The 19,892-nt window shown below is 42.9% G+C and overlaps 1 protein-coding gene across 3 annotated transcripts in view; it reads right to left on the bottom strand.

Annotated features, from left to right (window-relative positions):
* Positions 1–19,892, bottom strand: part of RNGTT (RNA guanylyltransferase and 5'-phosphatase) — a 467,131-nt gene that overhangs the window by 121,602 nt on the left and 325,637 nt on the right. For all 3 annotated transcript variants that reach the window (XM_019520359.1, XM_019520361.1, XM_019520360.1), the window contains one exon: positions 11,550–11,650. In XM_019520359.1, coding sequence (XP_019375904.1) covers positions 11,550–11,650 — 101 coding nt within the window. The remainder of the gene's footprint in view (positions 1–11,549; positions 11,651–19,892) is intronic.

Genomic DNA, 19,892 nt, shown 5'->3' with positions numbered 1-19,892 from the left:
ATTTCATCAGCAGAAAGGCTAGATTAGTAAGAATGCAAGAAGAAATTAAGTAGAAGCGTTGTGGCATTTTAAAACTTATCTCTTGCTTCTCTTTAGGTCCAGTAAAATAGTTAATTTATGATATGAAGAAAATGGATGATGCATATATTAACTGGAAATTGAGGTGTTCCCAGCCCAGAAAATTGTCAAGTTTTCCATGCAAAATCTTTGGACCTAAAACAAAAAATTTGCAGCGTCTCCTGGGAATCATAATTCATGCTGCTATTTTTGTCTATGGACCAGACTTAGTGCTTAAACTATAACTTCCATGATGCACCAGTATATCCCTTTTGGACCCCCTATGTGAATCATGGGGGTCATTGAACATTCATGTAGAAATTTTATTTAGTCTTGGAAAGCCATTCCTTTGGAAAGGCACTAGGAAGGATTTTTTTAATCAAGACTTCCTTTTAAATAAAAATTAATATTATCTATGAAAACCAGACAATTCCTGCAAAAAAAATCTGTATTAGCCAAAGTCTCAATTTTCCATCTAAAATACTGCAATGGAATATTTTCCACCAGTTCTAGCTTGATCTCTTTGTTTCTATACCATACTAAGAGGTTTACAGTTCCTTCAAATGTGCTATACATAAATAGTATTTCAACATCCTTAAATCCAAGTTACATGAGCCATGGAAGTCTTTCTGAACAGCCACTTTATTATAAAGTATTTCTATCAAGGCAGCATGTTTTTTGTGAACCAAGTTACTTTTAGAGATGTATATTTTGAGATATTTTCTCAGGGCACATTCAGAAATTTCATTAACAAAGTATACAACTCTTAAAACAACTGACATGGCAGCAATGAAGTCTATCTTAATAGGGGTTTCAAGAGAAATCTCAGTCTTCTTGGCTGGAAAGATGCAGGATTCATAGGACATGCAAGCTTAGATTTCAAATCCATTGTGCACACATATAGATGATTTTAGGATGTGAGACAAAGCTTTTAAAAATCTGGAGAAATGAGTAGCTAAAGCAGAATAATTATCTGACAGATGGAGATTGCCCAAGGCTGCCACTTGAACATATAAAAAGCTGAGACTGAGCTCTTTTTTGAAACACAACATTAGAAATTCCAAAAGCATGTTGAGCATTAATTGTGGAAGGTACAACATTATGTTCAGCACACCAGAGTATAAATGCTGTCCAAGTGCAATGGCACACTTTGAAAGTAGATTTTTTAAATTTGAAGTGAATTGCCAGAAAATGATTACAAGTATTCTTATATAAGAAATACAGACCAAATACCCACAGTGCCATAAGGCAGTCGTGTAGCAGCCAGATAAAATGTATACACCTGAGTCTCTTTCACTACGTTAATGATGGCAACTTTCACTGTGTTTCATTCATAGGTTTCATAGACATTTGGGCTGGAAGGGACCCCGGAGGATCAAGTCCAGCCCCCTGCCCCAGCGGCAGGAAGTCAGCAGGGATCATAGGATCCAGCAAGATAAGCATCCAAATGTGTCTTGAAGGCGTTCAAAGTGGGTGCTTGAATCGCCTCTGGCGGCAGTCTATTCCAAACCTTGGGGGCTCAGACAGTGAAGAAGTTCTTTCTTATGTCCAGCCTGAAACGGTTGTGGTGGAGTTTGTGACCATTTGATCTTGTCATCCCTTGAGGCACTCTGGTGAACAGATGTTCCCCCAGATCCTGATGAGCACCCCGATAATAAACTTATAGGTGGCCATCAGATCACCCCTGAGCCTGCACTTTTCCAAGCTGAAGAGTCCCATAGCTATCAGTCTCTCATCATAAGGTCTGTTTTCCTGACCTCTGATTATGCGCGTGGCTCTCCTCTGCACCCTCTCAAGCTTCTCCACATCCTTTTTGAATTGTGGAGCTCAAAACTGGACGCAGTACTCCAGCTGCGGCCTCACCAAGGCCGAGGATAAGGGGAGAATGACATCCCAGGATTTGCTTGAGAAGCATCTATGGATGCAAGCCAGCGTTTTGCTCACTTTACTAGCTGCAGCATCACACTGAAGGCTCATGATGATTTTGTGGTCAATCATGACCCCCCAAGTCCCTTTCATCTGTAGTGCTAACCAGCGTAGCACTACCAAGCCTATAAGGATGCTGCAGGTTTTCCTCGCAAGGTGGAGAACCTTGCATTTTTCAGTGTTGAAAACCATCAGGTTCTCGTCCACCCATTTGCTGAGCCTGTCCAGGTCAGCCTAGATCACCCTCCTGTCCTCAGCTGTGGATGCTTTACCCCACAGTTTGGTGTCATCAGCAAACTTGGGAGGGTGATATAGCAGTACTGGCAATCCAGGAAGTTTTTGAAAACCACTGGAGACAACTTCCTGGTGCAAATGTTGGAGAGGCCAACTAGGGGCCATGCTGTTCTTCCTGCTCGCAAACAGGGTAGAACTGGTGGGGAACATAGAAATGGATGGCAACTTGGGCAGCAGTGACCATGAGATAACTGAGTTCAGGATCCTGACAAAAGGAAGAAAGGAAAACAGCAGCGTAAGTACCCTGGACTTCAGAAAAGCAGACTTTGACTCACTCAGAGAATACCATGGAACCTTTCTGCCTTCTCCTTGCCTGCCCCTCATACAGGTAATGTTTTCTCCAAATCATTTTGCATAGCAACTTCCTAAACTATCCTATATGTCTGAATACCATCAGAGGTAACTATGTCAACAATATGTTAATATATGGAATTTTGTGCACCTGCCATGGTTAACTCAGGACTGTGCTGTACTTTGACTGCTTACAAAGCCATGAGACAGGCCAGGAGCTCTCATCTCTTGGGGGGGGGGGGGGGGGGCACTCATCTCCTATGGGAGAGCTCAGCCCTCCTGATCCTTCCCCCCTGGGGAACCGGCGGAGGTCCCAGACTATTGGAAAAGGGCATATGTGGTACCCATCTTTAAGAAAGGGAAGAAAGAACAGAGGAACTACAAATAAGTCAGCCTCACCTCAGTCCCTGGAGAAATAATGGAGCATGTTCCTCAAGGAATCCATTTCTAAGCACTTGAAGGAGAAGGTGATTAGAAACAGTCAGCATGCATTCACCAAGAGTAAATCATGCCTGACTAACCTGATTGTTTTCTAGGACAAGATGACTGGCTCTGCTGATACAGGGAGAGCAGTGGGCATGATATACCTTGACTTCAGCAGGGCTTTTGATACAGTTTCCCACAACATTCTTGCAGGTAAGCTAAGAAAGTATGGGTTGGATAAACGTACTATAAGGTGGATAAAAAACTGGCTGGATTGTTGGGCTCAAAGGGTAGTAAACAATGCTTGATGTCCAGTTGGCAGCAAATCTTAAGTGTTGTGCCCTAGGGATTGGTCCTGGGTCTGGTTCTGTTCAACATCTTCATCAATAGCCTGGAAGACGGGATGGAGTGTACCCTCCTCAGCAGGTTTTCAGATGACACCAAGTTGCAGGGAGTAGTAGATATGCTGAAGGGTAGGGTTAGGATTCAGGGAGATTTAGACATATTGGAAGATTGGACCAAATGTAATCTCATGAGGTTCAGGAAAGACAAATGTGAGTCCTGCACTTAGGACAAAACAATCCCTTACACTGTTACAGGCTGGGTCTGACCTGCTAAACAGCAGCCCTACAGAAAAGGACCTAGGGGTTACAGTGGACAATAAGCTGAATATGAACCAACAACAGGCATATGTGTGCCCTTGTTGTGAAGAAGGCTAACAGCATACTGGGCTGCATTAATAGTAGCACTGCTGGTTGATCAAGGGAAGTGATTATTCTCCTCTATTCGGGGCTGGTGAGGCTACATCTGGAGTCCTATGCCCAGTTTTTGTCCCCTCACTACAGAAAGGATGCAGACAAATTGGAGAGAGTCCAGTAGAGAGCAATGAAAATGGATAGGCGGCTGGTACCCATGAGTTCTGAGGAAAGGCTGAGGGAACTGAGATTATTTAGTCCAGAGAAGAGGAGACTCAGCAGGGATTTAATAGCAGCCTTCAACTACCTAAAGGGGGATCCCAAAGAGGACAGCGCTAGACTGTTCTCAGTGGTGGCAGATGACAGAACAAGGAGCAATGGTCTCAAGTTGCAGCAAGGGAAGTTTAGGTTAGATATTAGGAAAAACTCTCACTACGAAGGCAGTGAAGGGCTGGAACAGACTACCCAGAGAGGTTGTGGTATCTCCATCCTTGAAGGTTTTTAAGACCTGGCTAGACAAAGCCTTGGCTGGCATGATATAGTTGAGGATGGTCCTGCATTGAGCAGGGGGTTGGACTACATGACCTCCTGAGGTCCCTTCTGACCCTAATTTTCTATGATTCTGCATGGCCATTCTAGAATAATTAAAATTACTTGAGTTCTATCTGATAAACTTTCCATATTATTCTTCCTGTAAAGTAAAAATATACTAGAATTTAACCATGCATCTAATCTAACAGGGAAAAAAATCCTTGCTTATATTCACTGTTTTTGTGCCTCAGACTCTACGAGTCCACAATAATCGCTTCACATTTTTGCTGGCAGCAAATAGGTCCAAGTTTCGAATAACGCATTTTTTTTCTGAATTTATGAGGTCAAGGTGCTTATACTGTGCTCTGCTGAAGGTTCCACACAGAGAGAAAAACTACCAACTTCCCAATATAGAAAACCATTTTTTTTAAATTGCACTTTACAATCTATTTTCCCCTTACAAGATGGGTAAAATTCTCTTGTACTGTGAAGTTTCACAGAAAACTGAAGCACATCCGTGACTGGAAACCATGTCAACAATTATGACAATCTGAGTCTCCCACCTTTAAAATGCCTGTACAGAATCTATCAGACCAACTGTTTGTCATTTACTTTTACATATTTGTATTTGCACACAAATTCAGAGAGCTATGAAAAATGCCAGAGAATTGAGATTCAGTCTCTGTATGCCTCCAGCTACTTTATACACCAACAGGCTAATGCTTACGGAATCTTCAAACAGTTTCCTACAAATATTCTGAGAATGAGGCACTTTTGGATAAGGATCATTTATAATCAATTCTCTACTTATGATAAAGCCATGATATGCCAGAACAGTAGTTAAGTATTATTGACAACTTTTCCTGCTGCAGTGATTTGATTAATATCTAATTTCTTTACTAAGTGAACTAGGATATATTCATATTCCTGACAGTTTACAAGACACAAACACAAGGTATTGCTCTAGTGTTGAAAGGCAGGCTTCATATTCCTGAAGTATGACTGCAACCCAGGGAAATCTGAAGTGATTTCAGTACTGGCATGTGGTGTTACCTTCTTTTAAATATATAGATGTGGTGCTTCCTGGTTCATATCTTTTGCTTTGTCTGATTAAAAGGCTTTCAAAATAACTTCCCCCCACCCCCCCAATTCAAACAGTTAAATGGTGATATCTAAAACTAAACTGAATCTTCAGGATCAATTACTTTGGGTACCAAAAAGACCCATTATAAAACTGGACTTTTTACTGAACTGAAGCAATGCTTCTTATTGTAAAATTATATATATAAAATTGCAAAACATTTTTGTAAGAGGCTTTTATCCTCAGTTTGCTTTATGGGTCATGAGTCTGATCCTACTCTTAATTCAGTAGCAAAAATCCCACTGATTTCAGTGGGAAAAAGAATAAAGATAAAAGAACGAGCCACCCATCTGTAACAGAATTATAGCCACCTCTGGGATGCAACACAGCTGCTATTTAGTTGTGAACAAAGCTACCACAGAAAAAATTAGGACTATAAATTGCAAGAGAAAGATGAAGGGAAATCTTAGGTAGGTGGAAAATAATTTCACAAACTGGAATTTGGCAAAGTCATTAGAGAAGACTCCTTTATTCATATGCCACAAGATTATTCAAAAGTGTTTAGGATCTTAGTTTTGCATCTCAATCAAAAGACCAGCAGGTCCAATAGCAGTCTGCCCTAATCCCCAGATAGGGCAAGTATTGTGCCAGTGAAAAGGCAGCTACAGGCCAGTCTTTACCATTACTTAATTTTTTTTAAGTAACTTTTTTTTAAAATAAGGTGACCTGAACCAACACTCCTTTGGGTTGGCAGCTCTGATAAGATTGCATTGTGAAGTGGTACAGATCCAGGCATTTCTCTAATGTTTACAAGAAAATATGAGAATATAACGTAGAAGGAGGACTTGCAGATGCTTATTACACTATTATTTCAGTATTTGTTTGTTCTACTCTCCACTGAGATCACAGAGTACTATCAAGTATTTATTTAGGATCAACGCATCAGTTTGGCCTCACTATTTGTCAGTGACAGATCAATACAGGGACAAATTCTGATTCCATATGTATTACTGTTTTATTGAACTATAACATAATAGATACATTTCAGGGGAACATTCTAATCACATCTGTATTACTTTGCTGTCAAGCCTCTGCTCAAAGTATAGTATTTTTGACTTAAGGAAAAAATATATACTCTTCCATCTTAAACAGGTTGGACACTGATATCAGTGTGTTTTCAGAAACCCTTGCTTTAGGGGGAGGGGGGAAAGAAGCCCAATACTATAATTTCAGAATTGCCAACAGCAAGGCATTCAGTTCAACAGAACAGATTTTCTAGTTTTATTAGAACACAATCTAACAGGAGCTTTTTTCATAGTCATTTTATTATAACAGTGCTCAGAGGCTTAAAGCTGCCTTTTCAAACTATAAAATTATATGCTATCCTTTTTAGAACTGCAGCTAGCATCAAAAAATCCTATAATTCAGTTATCCCTTTCAAATAACTTTACATTGGGAAGGTTTTGCCAAGCCATAATGGAATAATCAAGTGAACAACTGAAGCATTGAATCCCATGGTATTTTTCTACATAGTTTGTGGTTAATTGGTCAGAAGCTATGATTTTATAGGTCATTACTCACCATAAATATTTCTTTATAAAACTCTGAAAATTAATATTTTTATTCAGTACTTCATTAAATTGCTTTTTTAGGTATCTGTAAGCTTGTTACAAACTTCAGTTAATTGCTACATGTGATTCAACATAGCATAATCTAGGGGAAAAGAAAGAGGGTGTATTATATGTACGCTGAATAATCAACAAGCCCAGGTCAGGACATCCAGATTTCTAATTCTAAGCTGTTCATTTTTGTGTTGCATTTGAAATTAGAAAGGTGCTCCTTAAATTGACTATGCAAACCTAGCAAGTGGGAAACATAAGATCAAAGTTATATAAAAGCTTGTATGTCCAAAAATTTAGAAAGTTGCTTCTGAAAAGTGACAACAAATATTCATTTTCTGTAGCTGAAGGATCATAAACATTTTCCATGTTAGAAAACATTACACATTCCATATTGGAACAAGCCAATTATTTATTTAGCCATTTATCCTGAATCCAACAAATTTTAGACTAATATTATAGAAAGAGTTGTTTGGTAACATTTTCAGTTCTAATCAAATAGCATCATGTTCTACCAAATATATTGTATTTACCTGAATTCAAGACAACTTTGAATTTAAGACACCCCCCTCCTTCCAAAAATTATATTCTATACATGGAAAATTACGTTCATTATAATTTTCCATGCATAGAATCTAATTTTTGGAAGGTCATCTTAAATTCATCCCCCCCCCCACTGCTGTGGCAGGGAAAGCAGAGGCAGGGTGTGAGAGGCCAGACTGCCCTCCCCCACACCATGTGTCCCTCCTGCCCCTTGCCCTGCACCATGCCTGTGCCCTCTGCCACTTACTTGCCCACGCTGATACCTGCCCCCACTGCACTTGGCCCCTGCTATGTTGCTCCCTGCCCCACCCATGTTTGTGCCTACTGCCTGCCCTGCCAGGTGCCCACTGCTCCCCCCCCACACCGAATGCCTGTCTTCACACCTCCTGCCATCCGTCCCCCAAGCTTCTTGCCCTCCTGTCCCTGACCCATTCCCCTGTTTACCTTCAGTTGCTCTTGTCCAGCTCCAAGACAGTCATTGGCTCCAGCCCAGCCTGATCCTGTCTCATGACTAGAGAGGCCAGAGCCAGAGTACAAGGTAAAGGGGGTGAAGCAGACTGAGGGGGTGGGGGGGCAGATGGTGCAATCTCTCCCACACAGTTCCCGCTCAATGCCTCTAGCCCTATGCCTCCTTCCCTGGAGCTCAGCTGCCATCTGCCTCAAGCTAGTACTCAAATTTAAGACAACCTTACCCCCCACCCCAAGTTATCTGGATGAAAACCACATCTTAGATTTAGTTAATTGAGTTAATACAATAATAAAGCAGGGAACTTGGTTTTCTCTGATGAAAAAATTGCAGATTCTCTGATAAAAACCTCCAAAATCCACAATTAAAAAGAAACACCACTATACATATAGATGTCAATTGAACACAATTTTCTATAGATATACTTACAATGTTAAAGCAATTTACAAGCCTACCACTGCCTCAATCACTATAATAAAATACATTCTAAATACCTATAAATTATGGCATTTGATTTGGGGGTTCTTTTATCATGGAAAATCAGAGCTTCCTCTGCCCCTTAGCTCACAGAATGCAGGTCAAGCCACCTCACTCCCAAGCCACAGCCCCCCAGCCCTACAGGTGCCTTCACTCCCCTTCCAGAACCCCCCAACCCTGCTGGTGTCCCTCACTCGCCCCCACAGCTCCCTCAGCCCTGCTGGTGGCCCTCACTCCCCACCCACAGGCCCCTGCCTGCCCCAGCTCTGCTGAAGGGGGCCCCCAGCTGCCAGGGCTACAGGGCCAGGGACCCAGGTCCACAGCACCACCCAAGCCCTGGCTGCTACAGTGTAGCCGAGCGTGGAGTCTGGCTCCCCCCCACCGCACCCTGTGAGCAGCATCACCAAAGTGGAGCCCATGGGGGGCAGGGTAAGTGTGGGTTGCCTGCTGTGGCCTTTGCTGGGGGGACTGGCTCCCTGCCACTGAGTGCACTCCTGGAGGAAGGTTTGGCTGGGGGTGGGGCTGACTCCCCGCCACTGAGTGCATTCTTGAGGGGAGGCAAGTGGGGCTTGCGCCCTCCAGATCTGAGCGTGGGATGAGGGCGGGCTGCCCATCACGGGCTTGGGCTCACACCCTGCTCCCCTTCCCTCTCTCAGAGCCTCTGTAGTTCAGCATGCAGGACCCAGCATGGCAGGGCAGAGTGGGGCTGGGCAGGGACGCTCATTGTTGCTGGGAGATTGGCACTGCCTTGGGGATGTGCTGCCTGTCCACTCCGAAGCAGCAAGGGGCACAACCCTGTGCTACCACCTCCGCTGCTGCAGGGCAGGCAGGGGAAGTCTTGCCAGGGCAATGTGGGGCTCGCAGCAGCAAGGAGCCTCCCTGCCCTGCTCTACCTGCCATGGCCTGCTGGGCCACGGAGGCCCTGGGGGAGGGCAGCAGGGTTGGGAGCCCAAGCCCGCAGAGGGCAGCCTGCATCTGCCCCCACCCTGTGCACAGATCTGGGGGGCATGGATTCCCCCCAGGCTCCCACAGGAGTGTGCATAGCGGTAGGGAGCCAGTCCCCCTTCCCCCCAAGCCGCCTATGGCTCCCATCCCCACCAGGGACCTGTGGCTGTGCATTCCAGCCCTGGGCCCCAAGCCCCCCACACTGCCCGGGTGGGCAGCCACCCCAGCCCTGCCTAACTCCCTCCCTCCCTATGGGGGCCTCAATCCCCCCTCCCCACTCCCTCCTGCCAAACTTACCTGCAGGAGCTGCTCTACAGGCTGCCTGGCAGTCATGTGCATATATCCCCTGCCTGACCGCCCTCCTCCCACTCCCCTCAGCCCCTTGCAGGCTGGAACTCTTCCAGCCTGCAGAGAGCTCTTTGCAAATGTGAAAAATGTGTGCATTTCTCCATTAAAATGAAAAATCTGTGTTTTACTTGTGTAAAGGGGGAAATCTGCATTTTTTTCTGTTTTTCCATGGGAAATGGAAAACCCAAATCCTTGGTAATAAGTGACGATAAATGCCTGTCCAAGATCAGCGTCAACTCATTAAATAAATACTTGACTTAATATAAAATGAGTGATTTTGGCTGCTGGTTTGGATGTTATGGACCATCACTATAACATTTTTTAAGCTTTAGCAGGAAACCCAAGAGTACTGAAATAAATTTTCATTATGAAAAATTATCCTGTTTAACATTTGTGATTACTATCAATATTCTTTAAAATAGAGCAAAATAAACATAGCATTATTTTAAAACTAAAACATCTGCCTCTCAAAAGCTAACTTTATATATTCTAATTTATTCCCACCCAGGAACAGTTCTGCCATGGGGTAGCGAATACTCGGTATTCCAACACAAAAATCCAAATGCATTTTATTCTGATCTTGTGTCATGCTCAGAATTAACAGGTATAAAGTTCTGTAAATTCTCTATGTCTTTAAGATATATACAGATTCTGTATATGTGGTATTATAAAAGAAGTGTTTTGTTACCATTTAAGTCTGTTCACTGGAACAATTAGTAATATATGTATTAACTGTTAAACTGCAGTCAGTTGCCAGTGGCATAGAGAAAAGTTAAATGTCAGTATTTCAAACCATCAGCAGAAATGAATATCAGACGTTAATATCCACAAATAGCTATTTTAAACAAAATCTATTCCATGGTAAGCATTATCTAATGACTTTCAAAAAATCATTATCCAGGGGAGCTCTAACTGCTTTATACATTAATACAATTTACAAGCAGCATTTGCACTCAAAAAATATGGAAACGTAGAAATAGAATTTAAAGGCAATTAAATATTTTGAGCCATGAAGCTTTTCCCTGCTTCATGAAGGTTTGGTGGTGCTGAAGATGACATACTGAAGAATAACTGAAGTGAAAAACTACTTGCTACATTTAATTAAAGATTTTGAGCAAGTGCTCACTGTTTTGTAATTATGCGCAACTACAGACAGATAAAACAGATTAAATCTGGTGTATGGCATTTTTAACTTTGCAAAAAATGCCACAGAGTTGGTTTAAGAACTTAAGATAACATAGCTGCTTACAGATGTAAAACGACCTGGAAAACAGCACTTTACTCTAAACTCAGCACTGCCCAGCACATGCCCAGAAGAGGCATCACATTAGTTTGACCTGGCTTGCCCAATGCCCGTATAGATTAGGCACTTCAGCAGGGCTTTTTTTAGCATTTTTATCAAATAGCTGATCAAATCAGCTTTAGAAAAAAGTCCCAAAAAGCTCTGCTGAAGTGTCCAATCTATACAGATGCTGTGGAGCAGGGTCAAACGAGTAAAGTGCATTTCTTTTCATTCCCAACACCCCCCTCCCAAATCTGTTAGAAGCCACAGATGTCTTAATGTTTAAGTACCAAAGAGATATTACAGAATAGAATGACTTTTTCAAAACATCATATTTGGAAAACTCAATTATAAGAACTACATCTATAATGACTAGATCAGTTATTCATTTTCTTGGTACAATACCAACTGTTAATCAAACAACTAGCTATGTTTCTTGTGAATAAACACTACTGATAAAGCAGGGACTGAATCTAGAAAAGCTCAAAACATATTACAGAAAGACTTGCTGTTAAGAAGCACTCAACTGAATGTTTTACATCATATTTAAAAAGTGAAAAAGTTTACATACCCTTCTCCACCAATTTTTGTTATCTTTAGGCGAAAATCAACAGAATTCAGACTGGGAGGCTTCCATTTTAAAATATCATCACATCGACCAGGCTTGTATTTCTAAAGCAAATTAAAGAGCAATTTAATCATGCTAATAAGCTGATATTCAATCATTCTTATGGTGTCAAATATTTCTAAATGATGTTGCTCATAAAAGACTAAAACTGTGATCTCTGGCACTCCTGGGGTGGCTGTGCTCTAGCATCCTACATTACTTGAAGTATTTGGTAAAATATAACAAATTACAATACTTGCACAGAAGGAAGATTCACTATTTAGTATTTTCTTTTAAACTGATTAGTTATCATTACTAATATTGAAGTAAAACAACTGCGTAAGACAAAAGACTGATAAAGAAAATATAAATTAGCATAATTGTTATACCTGACTAACAAAGATTAAGGTTAACAAAGATTAATATTAAGACTAAAGGCAGAAGGTAGGGCAGCATGGCAACTTAGAAACAAAGAGTGCCTATACACAAGCAGGGAGGCTGCTTCAACGCACTGTAATTCCAATGTGTTGGAGCAAACTCGATTAACCTAGTCTGCTGGAGCATGGCAACTGCCATGCTTTGGCAGCCTCCCACATTTCATGCATCAGTGTCCCCATGCTTCATAATGGTGATGGGGGTGCTTTATCTGAAGATTGTTCAATAAGCCTCTGGGCACATGTGCATAAATGTCCTAACTCAGGGGTTTTCAACCTTTTTTAAGGAGTGTACTCCTTCTGGATACACTTCTGGTGGAGGGAGAGGTGGGGCTTGCATGTGGCGGCAGCATGGGGTGGTGGATGGTACCCCCCCGCGGTGCAGCCCACAGAGGGGAGCCACTGCCCTCACCCCCCCCCACTCATGGGAGGTGGCGGCGTGGAGTGGTGGGTGGCACCACTCCGTCCCCACCTTCCTGCATGTACCCCTAGCCCCTTTCCAAGTACCCCTGGGGGTACGCATACCCCCAGTTGACAACCCCTGCCCTAACTGATTCAGAGTTCAGACTAACACAGCTTTTTCTAACAGCACAACAGTAATAAAAAAGATGAAACTAGAAAGCAAGTATAAAACTGATGGATAACAAAGTTGCTATCAAATGTGTCAATGTGTAAAAGCATATTTTAGGCAACCTCAAAGTTATTGGATTATCTGAAAACTGATGTTTATGCTACTTGTGTTTGGTTGGGATTTTCTTCCCAGAGCAGTAAGAAAAAAACCTGTCGTGCATCATTATGTTATCTCCCCAGACAGGTCCAATTAGAAACCTCTGTTTCTCCTACAAAGGAACCTGTAACATGTAAAAATTAAAGAAAATTATGACAGTTAATTACAGACACTAAATTTTCTTTTACCCAGAAACATAAATAAGCTTGGGCCAATTGCCTGAGAGATAGGATACTTGCTTGTTTGACTTATAAAAGGCCACAGCTAAAATAATAACAAAAGGTGTATGACAGTAAGTAGTCACCAACTAATTGTATTTTTATATAAGGGGTGGAAATGGCTGGGCAATTATTTTGTTTCCTACTACTATATGTTATTTTAATACAATGCTGTTTGGTAAAGTGGGACTCTTCTATGAAATTCCACAGATAAGAAGCTCATAGCACTTTGCAGAGAAGTACCCATTCTGGATTCAGAATTTCTATTTCATTACAATATGAGACAAAAAATTTTTTAATAAAAATAAAATTGGCTCAAACTGCTACAGTCCTGGGTGCATGTGTAAATGCTGTGCCTGGGAGCAGTTTTCTCTGGCACAAACTGCGCTGGAGTTTATCACATTGCCTTAATGACACGTGTAGATGCACCAAGAGTGTTAGAGAAATAGATACCACAGACAAGTCTTATCAGACATTAACCATGAGGTATTATTACAGATAGTGAGGTTAGAAGAAATAATACCAGAATAACAATGTAAAGAGCAACAAGCCATCAATTCTACTTCATATGTAAGATATTTAACCAAAGATTTTGTAGGAGCTTCCAAATCAAGCGGCCAAATCATGAAAAATGTCATCTCATTAAAAAACAGATTCTCTTTCAAGAGTTTGGAGCATAGTAAGTATTGCATCTAACTTCATAAAAGATATAGAGGTAATCTAGGGAAGAGGTGCTCAAACTGTGGTCTGTGGACCACCACCGGTCCATGAGCTCCATTCAGGTGGTCCACAGAAAGGTTGTGGAATAATCGAGAATATCTGTACTTGACCCTGCACTTGATTTATTTTTTCTGACAATCGAGATTAAGTGGTCCACCAAGACCCTCAGCAATTTTCAAGTGGTCCGCCAAAAAAAAGTTTGAGAACCACTGATGTAGGGAATTACAAACCAGAGTCATTTTTCAGAAATGGGAGAATGAACTGAAATGATCAATTAAAAATAGAAACTTAAAATACTTAAATGAACACCACTGCTTCTTCAGATAAGTCGTTTTCCCAAAGTTTGTACATTAACAAAATGGTAAATTAAATCAGCTGACAATTCATTTAGATTTTCAAAAGGACTTGGTCTAAATGAAACACATGCAAGGCTATGAGGACAAAAAACTCAAATGTAAATGTCTAGTTAGGTTCCTTGATCCACATTTACAGTTCATGCTGATATCAACTAAAGTAATAGGTGCTCACCATTTCTAAAGATTCAGCCACGTAAGTTTGCATCCCTAAATATTGTTTTAAGATCTTAATTGTTAACACTGATCTTATTTTTTTTTTTTACCTAGACAGTCAAAGATTAGAGTTAAATACTTGCATGCCCTTAGAAATTTGAAACAGCCATGCACAAAAATTTAGAATGGGGTAAAAAAATGGTCAGTAAAGCAAAAGTTTACATTGTGGAGTCAATGCTGTTTAACAACTTTATTCAATGATAGTGAGTATGCACAAAAACAGTAAGGTGGCAAATTTTAAAGATCAAACAAAATTATTTGATTAATCAAGGCTACAGAAGACTCTGAGGAATTTAATGGCCACCTCGAAGCCAGATGAATAAACAGCAAAGCAAAAGATGAAATACCCTACTGATAAATGCAACATAATGCACACTTGATCATACAGAAATAGGAGTTGAAGAGACATTATGAGGTCATGTTGTCTAGCCCCAAGGGCCGATCCAGGAGGGTATGCTGATGCATTTGCGCTTCCTTTTGATTCCTGATCCACCAAGGGTTTAAAACCAACTGCCTGGCAGTAGCAGCAGCATTTCTAGTCAGGCAGTACTGAGGGAGTCAATTGATTTCATACCTCATTATAATCAACCTGATTGCTTCTAAATTCTTCATTTCACGGGTATTAATAACCCTCTCTTCTTAATGGCCATCATGTTCCACCAATCAAACTAGCCTTTGTTGTGAAGTTCTGCTATCTTCTCTCTTCTCCTGATAATGAAGCTCCTATTTCACAGCCTTCCAGGTTGTTTTTAAGTTAGACTGGTTTTTGCTTCAATCTTAAACTGAATAATACAGCCTCGGTCCCTGGCACATTATTTAAGATTCTAGTTTATTTGTACCTGGAGAAAAATCTGTGTTGTGTTATATGTGATGATGCACCTCACTATCTGCACCTCCTTTTTCAAAATTCTAGGTCTGCCCATGTCCAGCCCCCAATCGAGGCAGGACCATTCCTCCCTAAACCATCACGTGTCTGTCTAAACCACTCCTGAAAACTGAGGGATGCAGATTTCAAAACCTAGCCTGTTCCAAGGCTTGACCACCATCAGTCAGAAAGTTCTTCCTAATCTCTAGTCAAAATTTCCTGTGCTGCAGTTTAGAGCTATTGCCCCCTGTTCTGACCCCTATGGCCACAGAAAATATGTAATATTTTTCATTGCAAACGCACACTGCTACATTTCAAGTCAACTATAGCAGATCAGGTAGGATAGCTGGGCATTCAAGGAGAACACGTATCTTATTTACCTGAAACTAAGATGACCCCCCCAATAGTTAGATTACATACATGGAAAAATATACATTTGTTATAACTGTACATGTACAAAATCTAATTATTGGAGGCTCATCTTAAATTTGTCCCAAACCATGGGTAGGAGGGCAGGCAGCCTGACGTCCGTACCTTGCTTTCCCACCACTCGCCTCCCATGTCTGCACCAATGCTACCTGCCCCATTTGCCCCCCCTCCATATCTCTGTGGCCTGTCCCCCATGTCTCTGCCTTGCCTGTCTGCCCAATCACCTGATCCCCAAACCCTGCTGTGGCCTGATCCCCCATCCCCTACCCTATCCCCCATGGGCAATGCTGTCCTATACCCAGAAACACTGTTGCCACCTCCCCTAGCCAACATGGGTCAGAAGATAGAGCAGCACTGCATTGGGGGACAGAGCAGAAGCTTGGGCCAGAGGATAAGTCACCAGCACATTGGGGGATGGGGCAGGGGTCAGGGAAGCAGTACATGGTTCTGCCCTACCCCCCATCCTGGGCTCCTGCCCTACCTTCAATTTTGCCGCTGCTGCCACATCCCCTGACCCAGCTGCTGCCAATCAGATGTGTAGGTCAGGGGATAGAGCATCAGCATGTTGGGGGATGGGGAAGCAGCACACACTACTGCTTCACCCCCCAACACACTGCAGCCCCCTAATCACAAGCATAGGTCAAGGGATGTGGTGTTGCTGCTCTATCCCCAGACCTGCCCTTTCTCCCTCCCTGATCCCTCACCCAGTTGCCCACCCACAGTGCCATCCATCCCCTGCACCCATCACCAACCCATGTTGCTGCCCATCCCAGACCATAGCCCTGGTCCTTTACCCACTCTTGCTGCATTGCTGCTGACTGCATGCTTCAAGAAGCAGCAGCAGTAGCAGCCTGGGCCGAGGTCAGAGGTTGGACAGGGAAGAGCCAGAGCACTGGTATGTGGATCCAAGGTAAGACCTGTTTTTTCTCCCCTTTTGACTGAAGGGGAAAAACATCATCTTGTATTCAAGTAAATATGGTAGATTTTGGGAAAGTTATATTGGTTAAGATGACAAATCACCCCAATGTACTAAGGATTATTTCCTTTTCATTTACAGACATTGCACAATTTCTGTACAGCCACTTCCAGATTTTACCATGCCTACTTTTTATAAATGGGAAGAAAAAGGGGGGGAACAGTGCATAAACTAAATCTAAGAAATTTAGTGATTTCTCCTCGGCCCAACTTCCAAGCTCAGACTATTGACAGTTGCTATTCCTGTCTCAGACCCTTAGTTTACAGTTTGTGATTCTGACTCAGGAGAGTATAAAAGGAGAATTCCCAAGTGACCAGGGACAGCAAATAGGGCAGTCTACAAGCAGTTGGCAAGTCACTTCACAGGTCAGTTTGCTGCCTTCCTCCGACTTTTTTAATTAAGAGTAACCTAGATACTTAGTGTAAGTAGCTAAAACTCAGCAGTTAGATCAATACTTAAGTACCTTGTTTAACTAAAGACCAGAATGAGTGGGGAGTTTGCTAGGGAGGTTGCCCAGATACTCCCTCTCTTGCCTTCCTTCACTGTAAGCTTGGTGAGAGGAAACAGGTTAGCAGGGAAAAGGACACCTTTGGGACCAAAGAGCAGCAAATACATCAGCTTACAGGGGAGCCTGCTAGGGAAAATCTGTTTAGAGAGAACAGCAGGAAGAGGTAGGTAGCAAATTTAAGAGACCCAGAGAGATGGCTGCAGGATGTTGCAGTGGAGTGCCAGAGACACTACTACTGCCAGCTCTTCCTCTGCTTGCATCTGTGAGGTGTTTGTCCAGGCAGGGCAGCTGACCATTGAGACTTCTCCCCAAACTCTGGTTTGGTGCTGTGGAGACTGTGGCTTGCATGTTCCTTCCAGTAGCAGCCAGGTGGGGAAGTCCCTGTGATGTGGGCAGTACCCTCCTGGTGATGTCCCTCAGAGAGCAGGAAAGAGCTAAATGAGGTGGTGGTGAAGCTCTGAAGCGTTCTCAGCTATGAGAACTTCAGTTTCATGCTGAAAGAGCCTCCTAGGACTGCAAAGGAAAGACTGCCAGAGGCAGTGCAGGAGAAGGAAGAGGACTTGGATTCATGGGAAGGGCCTGGGCAGGAGTGGGCACATCCTGCAGATCAGTGCATGGCTGTGCAGATGGTGTTGCCAGCAGGGCTTTGACTTCTTCAATCATGGGAAGCTGGGAGCTTGTGACCTCTGGCAGCAAGCAGAAGTCTTCATCCCCACCTGCAGCAGTTTGACTGGAGAACAGGTATGGAATCCTAGTAACACAGTTGAAGGAGCATGTTCCATCAATGGAACAGACCAGGCTAAGCCTCCCCAAGGATGGGAAGACTGAAACCACTGCAAATAAGAGGAAGTGGTGGTGGCTGGTGACGCCTTCTGTTGGGGACGGAAGCATCCATCTGATGACCTGACCTGATTTCTCATGAGGTATGCTGCTTAGCTAGAGCCTGGATCTAAGATGTCACAGAATAATTATCAAGACTCATCCAGCCCTCTGACTACTACACTATGCTACTTATCCATGTGGATACCAGTGATACTGACAGGAGGAACCCTGTGCAGATCAAAAGCAACTACAGGGCTCTGAGCGCAAGGGTGAGGGGAACAGGGGCTCAGGTGGTGTTCTTTTTGATCCTTCTGATGAAGAGAGGGAAGAGACAGCCTCTCTAACCTAGGCAGGAGGGCTTTAAACTAGGTTCGCTGGGGTTGTTAACCAAAGCCATGAGGTAAGTAGGAAAATGGGTGACCTGGAGGAAGCACAAGTGAGAATGTAGGGCAATCACCTAGTTACTTCAGGTGTTTACACACAACTACACAGAGCCTGGGAAACCAGCAGGAAGAACTGGAAGCCCTCACTCAGTCATGGAACCATGACGTGAATGGAATAAGTAAGATTTGGTGGGATAGCTTGCATGACTGGAGTACTGTCATAGATGGGTACAAACTGTTTAGGAAGGAAGGGGAGGGGAGAAGAGGAAGAGGAGCTGGTCCTCATGTAAAAGAGCTGTATGATCACTCAGTATGAAACTTGAGATAGTCCTGTAGAAAGTCTCTGGGTTAAAGTCAGAGAGGGGAGAGCAACAAGGATGATGCTGATGGTGGGTGTCTGCTGTACTCCACCAGAACAAGAGGATGAAGTGGATGAGGTTTGCTTCAAACAGCTGTCAGAAGCTTCCTGATAACAGGCTATGGTTCTCATGGGGGACTTCAATCACCCTGACATCTATCTGCTGGGAGAGCAATACAGCAGTGTAAAGGCAATCCAGGACCGTGGTGAAAGAACAGGTTAAGGACTATTTAGGGATCAGGCTAGAGAGGAGAAGAGGGTAATCAGGCACAGTCATCATGGATTCACCAAGGGCAAGTCATGCCTGACCAACCTGATTGCCTTCTATGAGATGACTGGCTCTGTGGATGTGGGGAGACCAGTGGATGTGATGCACCTTGATTTTTGCAAGGCTTAATTCCATCTCCCCCAACAACCTTGCAAGCAAGCTAATGAAGTATGAGTTGGATAAATGGACTGTGAGACAGACAGAAAATTGGCTGGATCATTGGGCTGAAAGAGTAGCAATCAATGGATCAATGTCTAGCTGGCAGATAATATTAAGTGAAGTGCCCCAGGGGTCAGTCCTGAGGTTGATTTTGTTCAATATTTTCATCAATGATCTGGAAGCAAGTTTTCACATGACACCAGTCTGGGGGGAGTAGTATATATGCTGGAGGGCAGGGCTATGATTCAGTGATATCTAGACAAATTGGAGGACTGAACCAAAAGAAATCTCATACAGTTCAATAAGGTAAGTGCTAAGTCCTGTACTTAAGACAGAACAATCCCATGCATTGAAAGAGGCTGGGGACCGACTGGTTAAGTAGCAGCTCTGCAGTAAAGGTCCTAGGGGTTACAGTGGACAATAAGCTGAATATGAGCCAAGAGTGTGCCATTGTTGCAAAGAAGGCTAATAAGCATACTGGGCTGTATTAGGAAGAATGTTGCCAGCAGATCAAATGAAGTGATTCTTCCCCTATATTTGGGACTGGTTAGGTGACAGCTGGAGTCCTGTGTCCAGTTTTGGACCCCCCAATACAGAAGAGATGTGGACAAACTGAAGAAAGTCCAGTGGAGGGCAACAAAAAGGGTTAGAGGACTAGGGAGCACAATTTATAAGGAAAGGCTGATATAAGGGAGGTGGGCTTATTTAGTCTGGAGAAGAGAAATCTGGGCAGGGGGTGGGGAATTTAATAACAGCCTTCAACTACCTGAAATGTGGTTAAAAAGAGGATTCAGCTAGACTGGTCTTAGTGGTGGCAGCCAACAAAACAATGAGCAATGGTCTCAAGTTGCAGCAAGGGAAGTTTAGGGTA

This window comes from Gavialis gangeticus, unplaced genomic scaffold (genome assembly GCF_001723915.1).
Source record: "Gavialis gangeticus isolate Ggan-Ray unplaced genomic scaffold, GavGan_comp1, whole genome shotgun sequence".
Taxonomy (NCBI): domain Eukaryota; kingdom Metazoa; phylum Chordata; order Crocodylia; family Gavialidae; genus Gavialis; species Gavialis gangeticus.
This window is presented reverse-complemented; position numbering and strand designations above follow the sequence as displayed.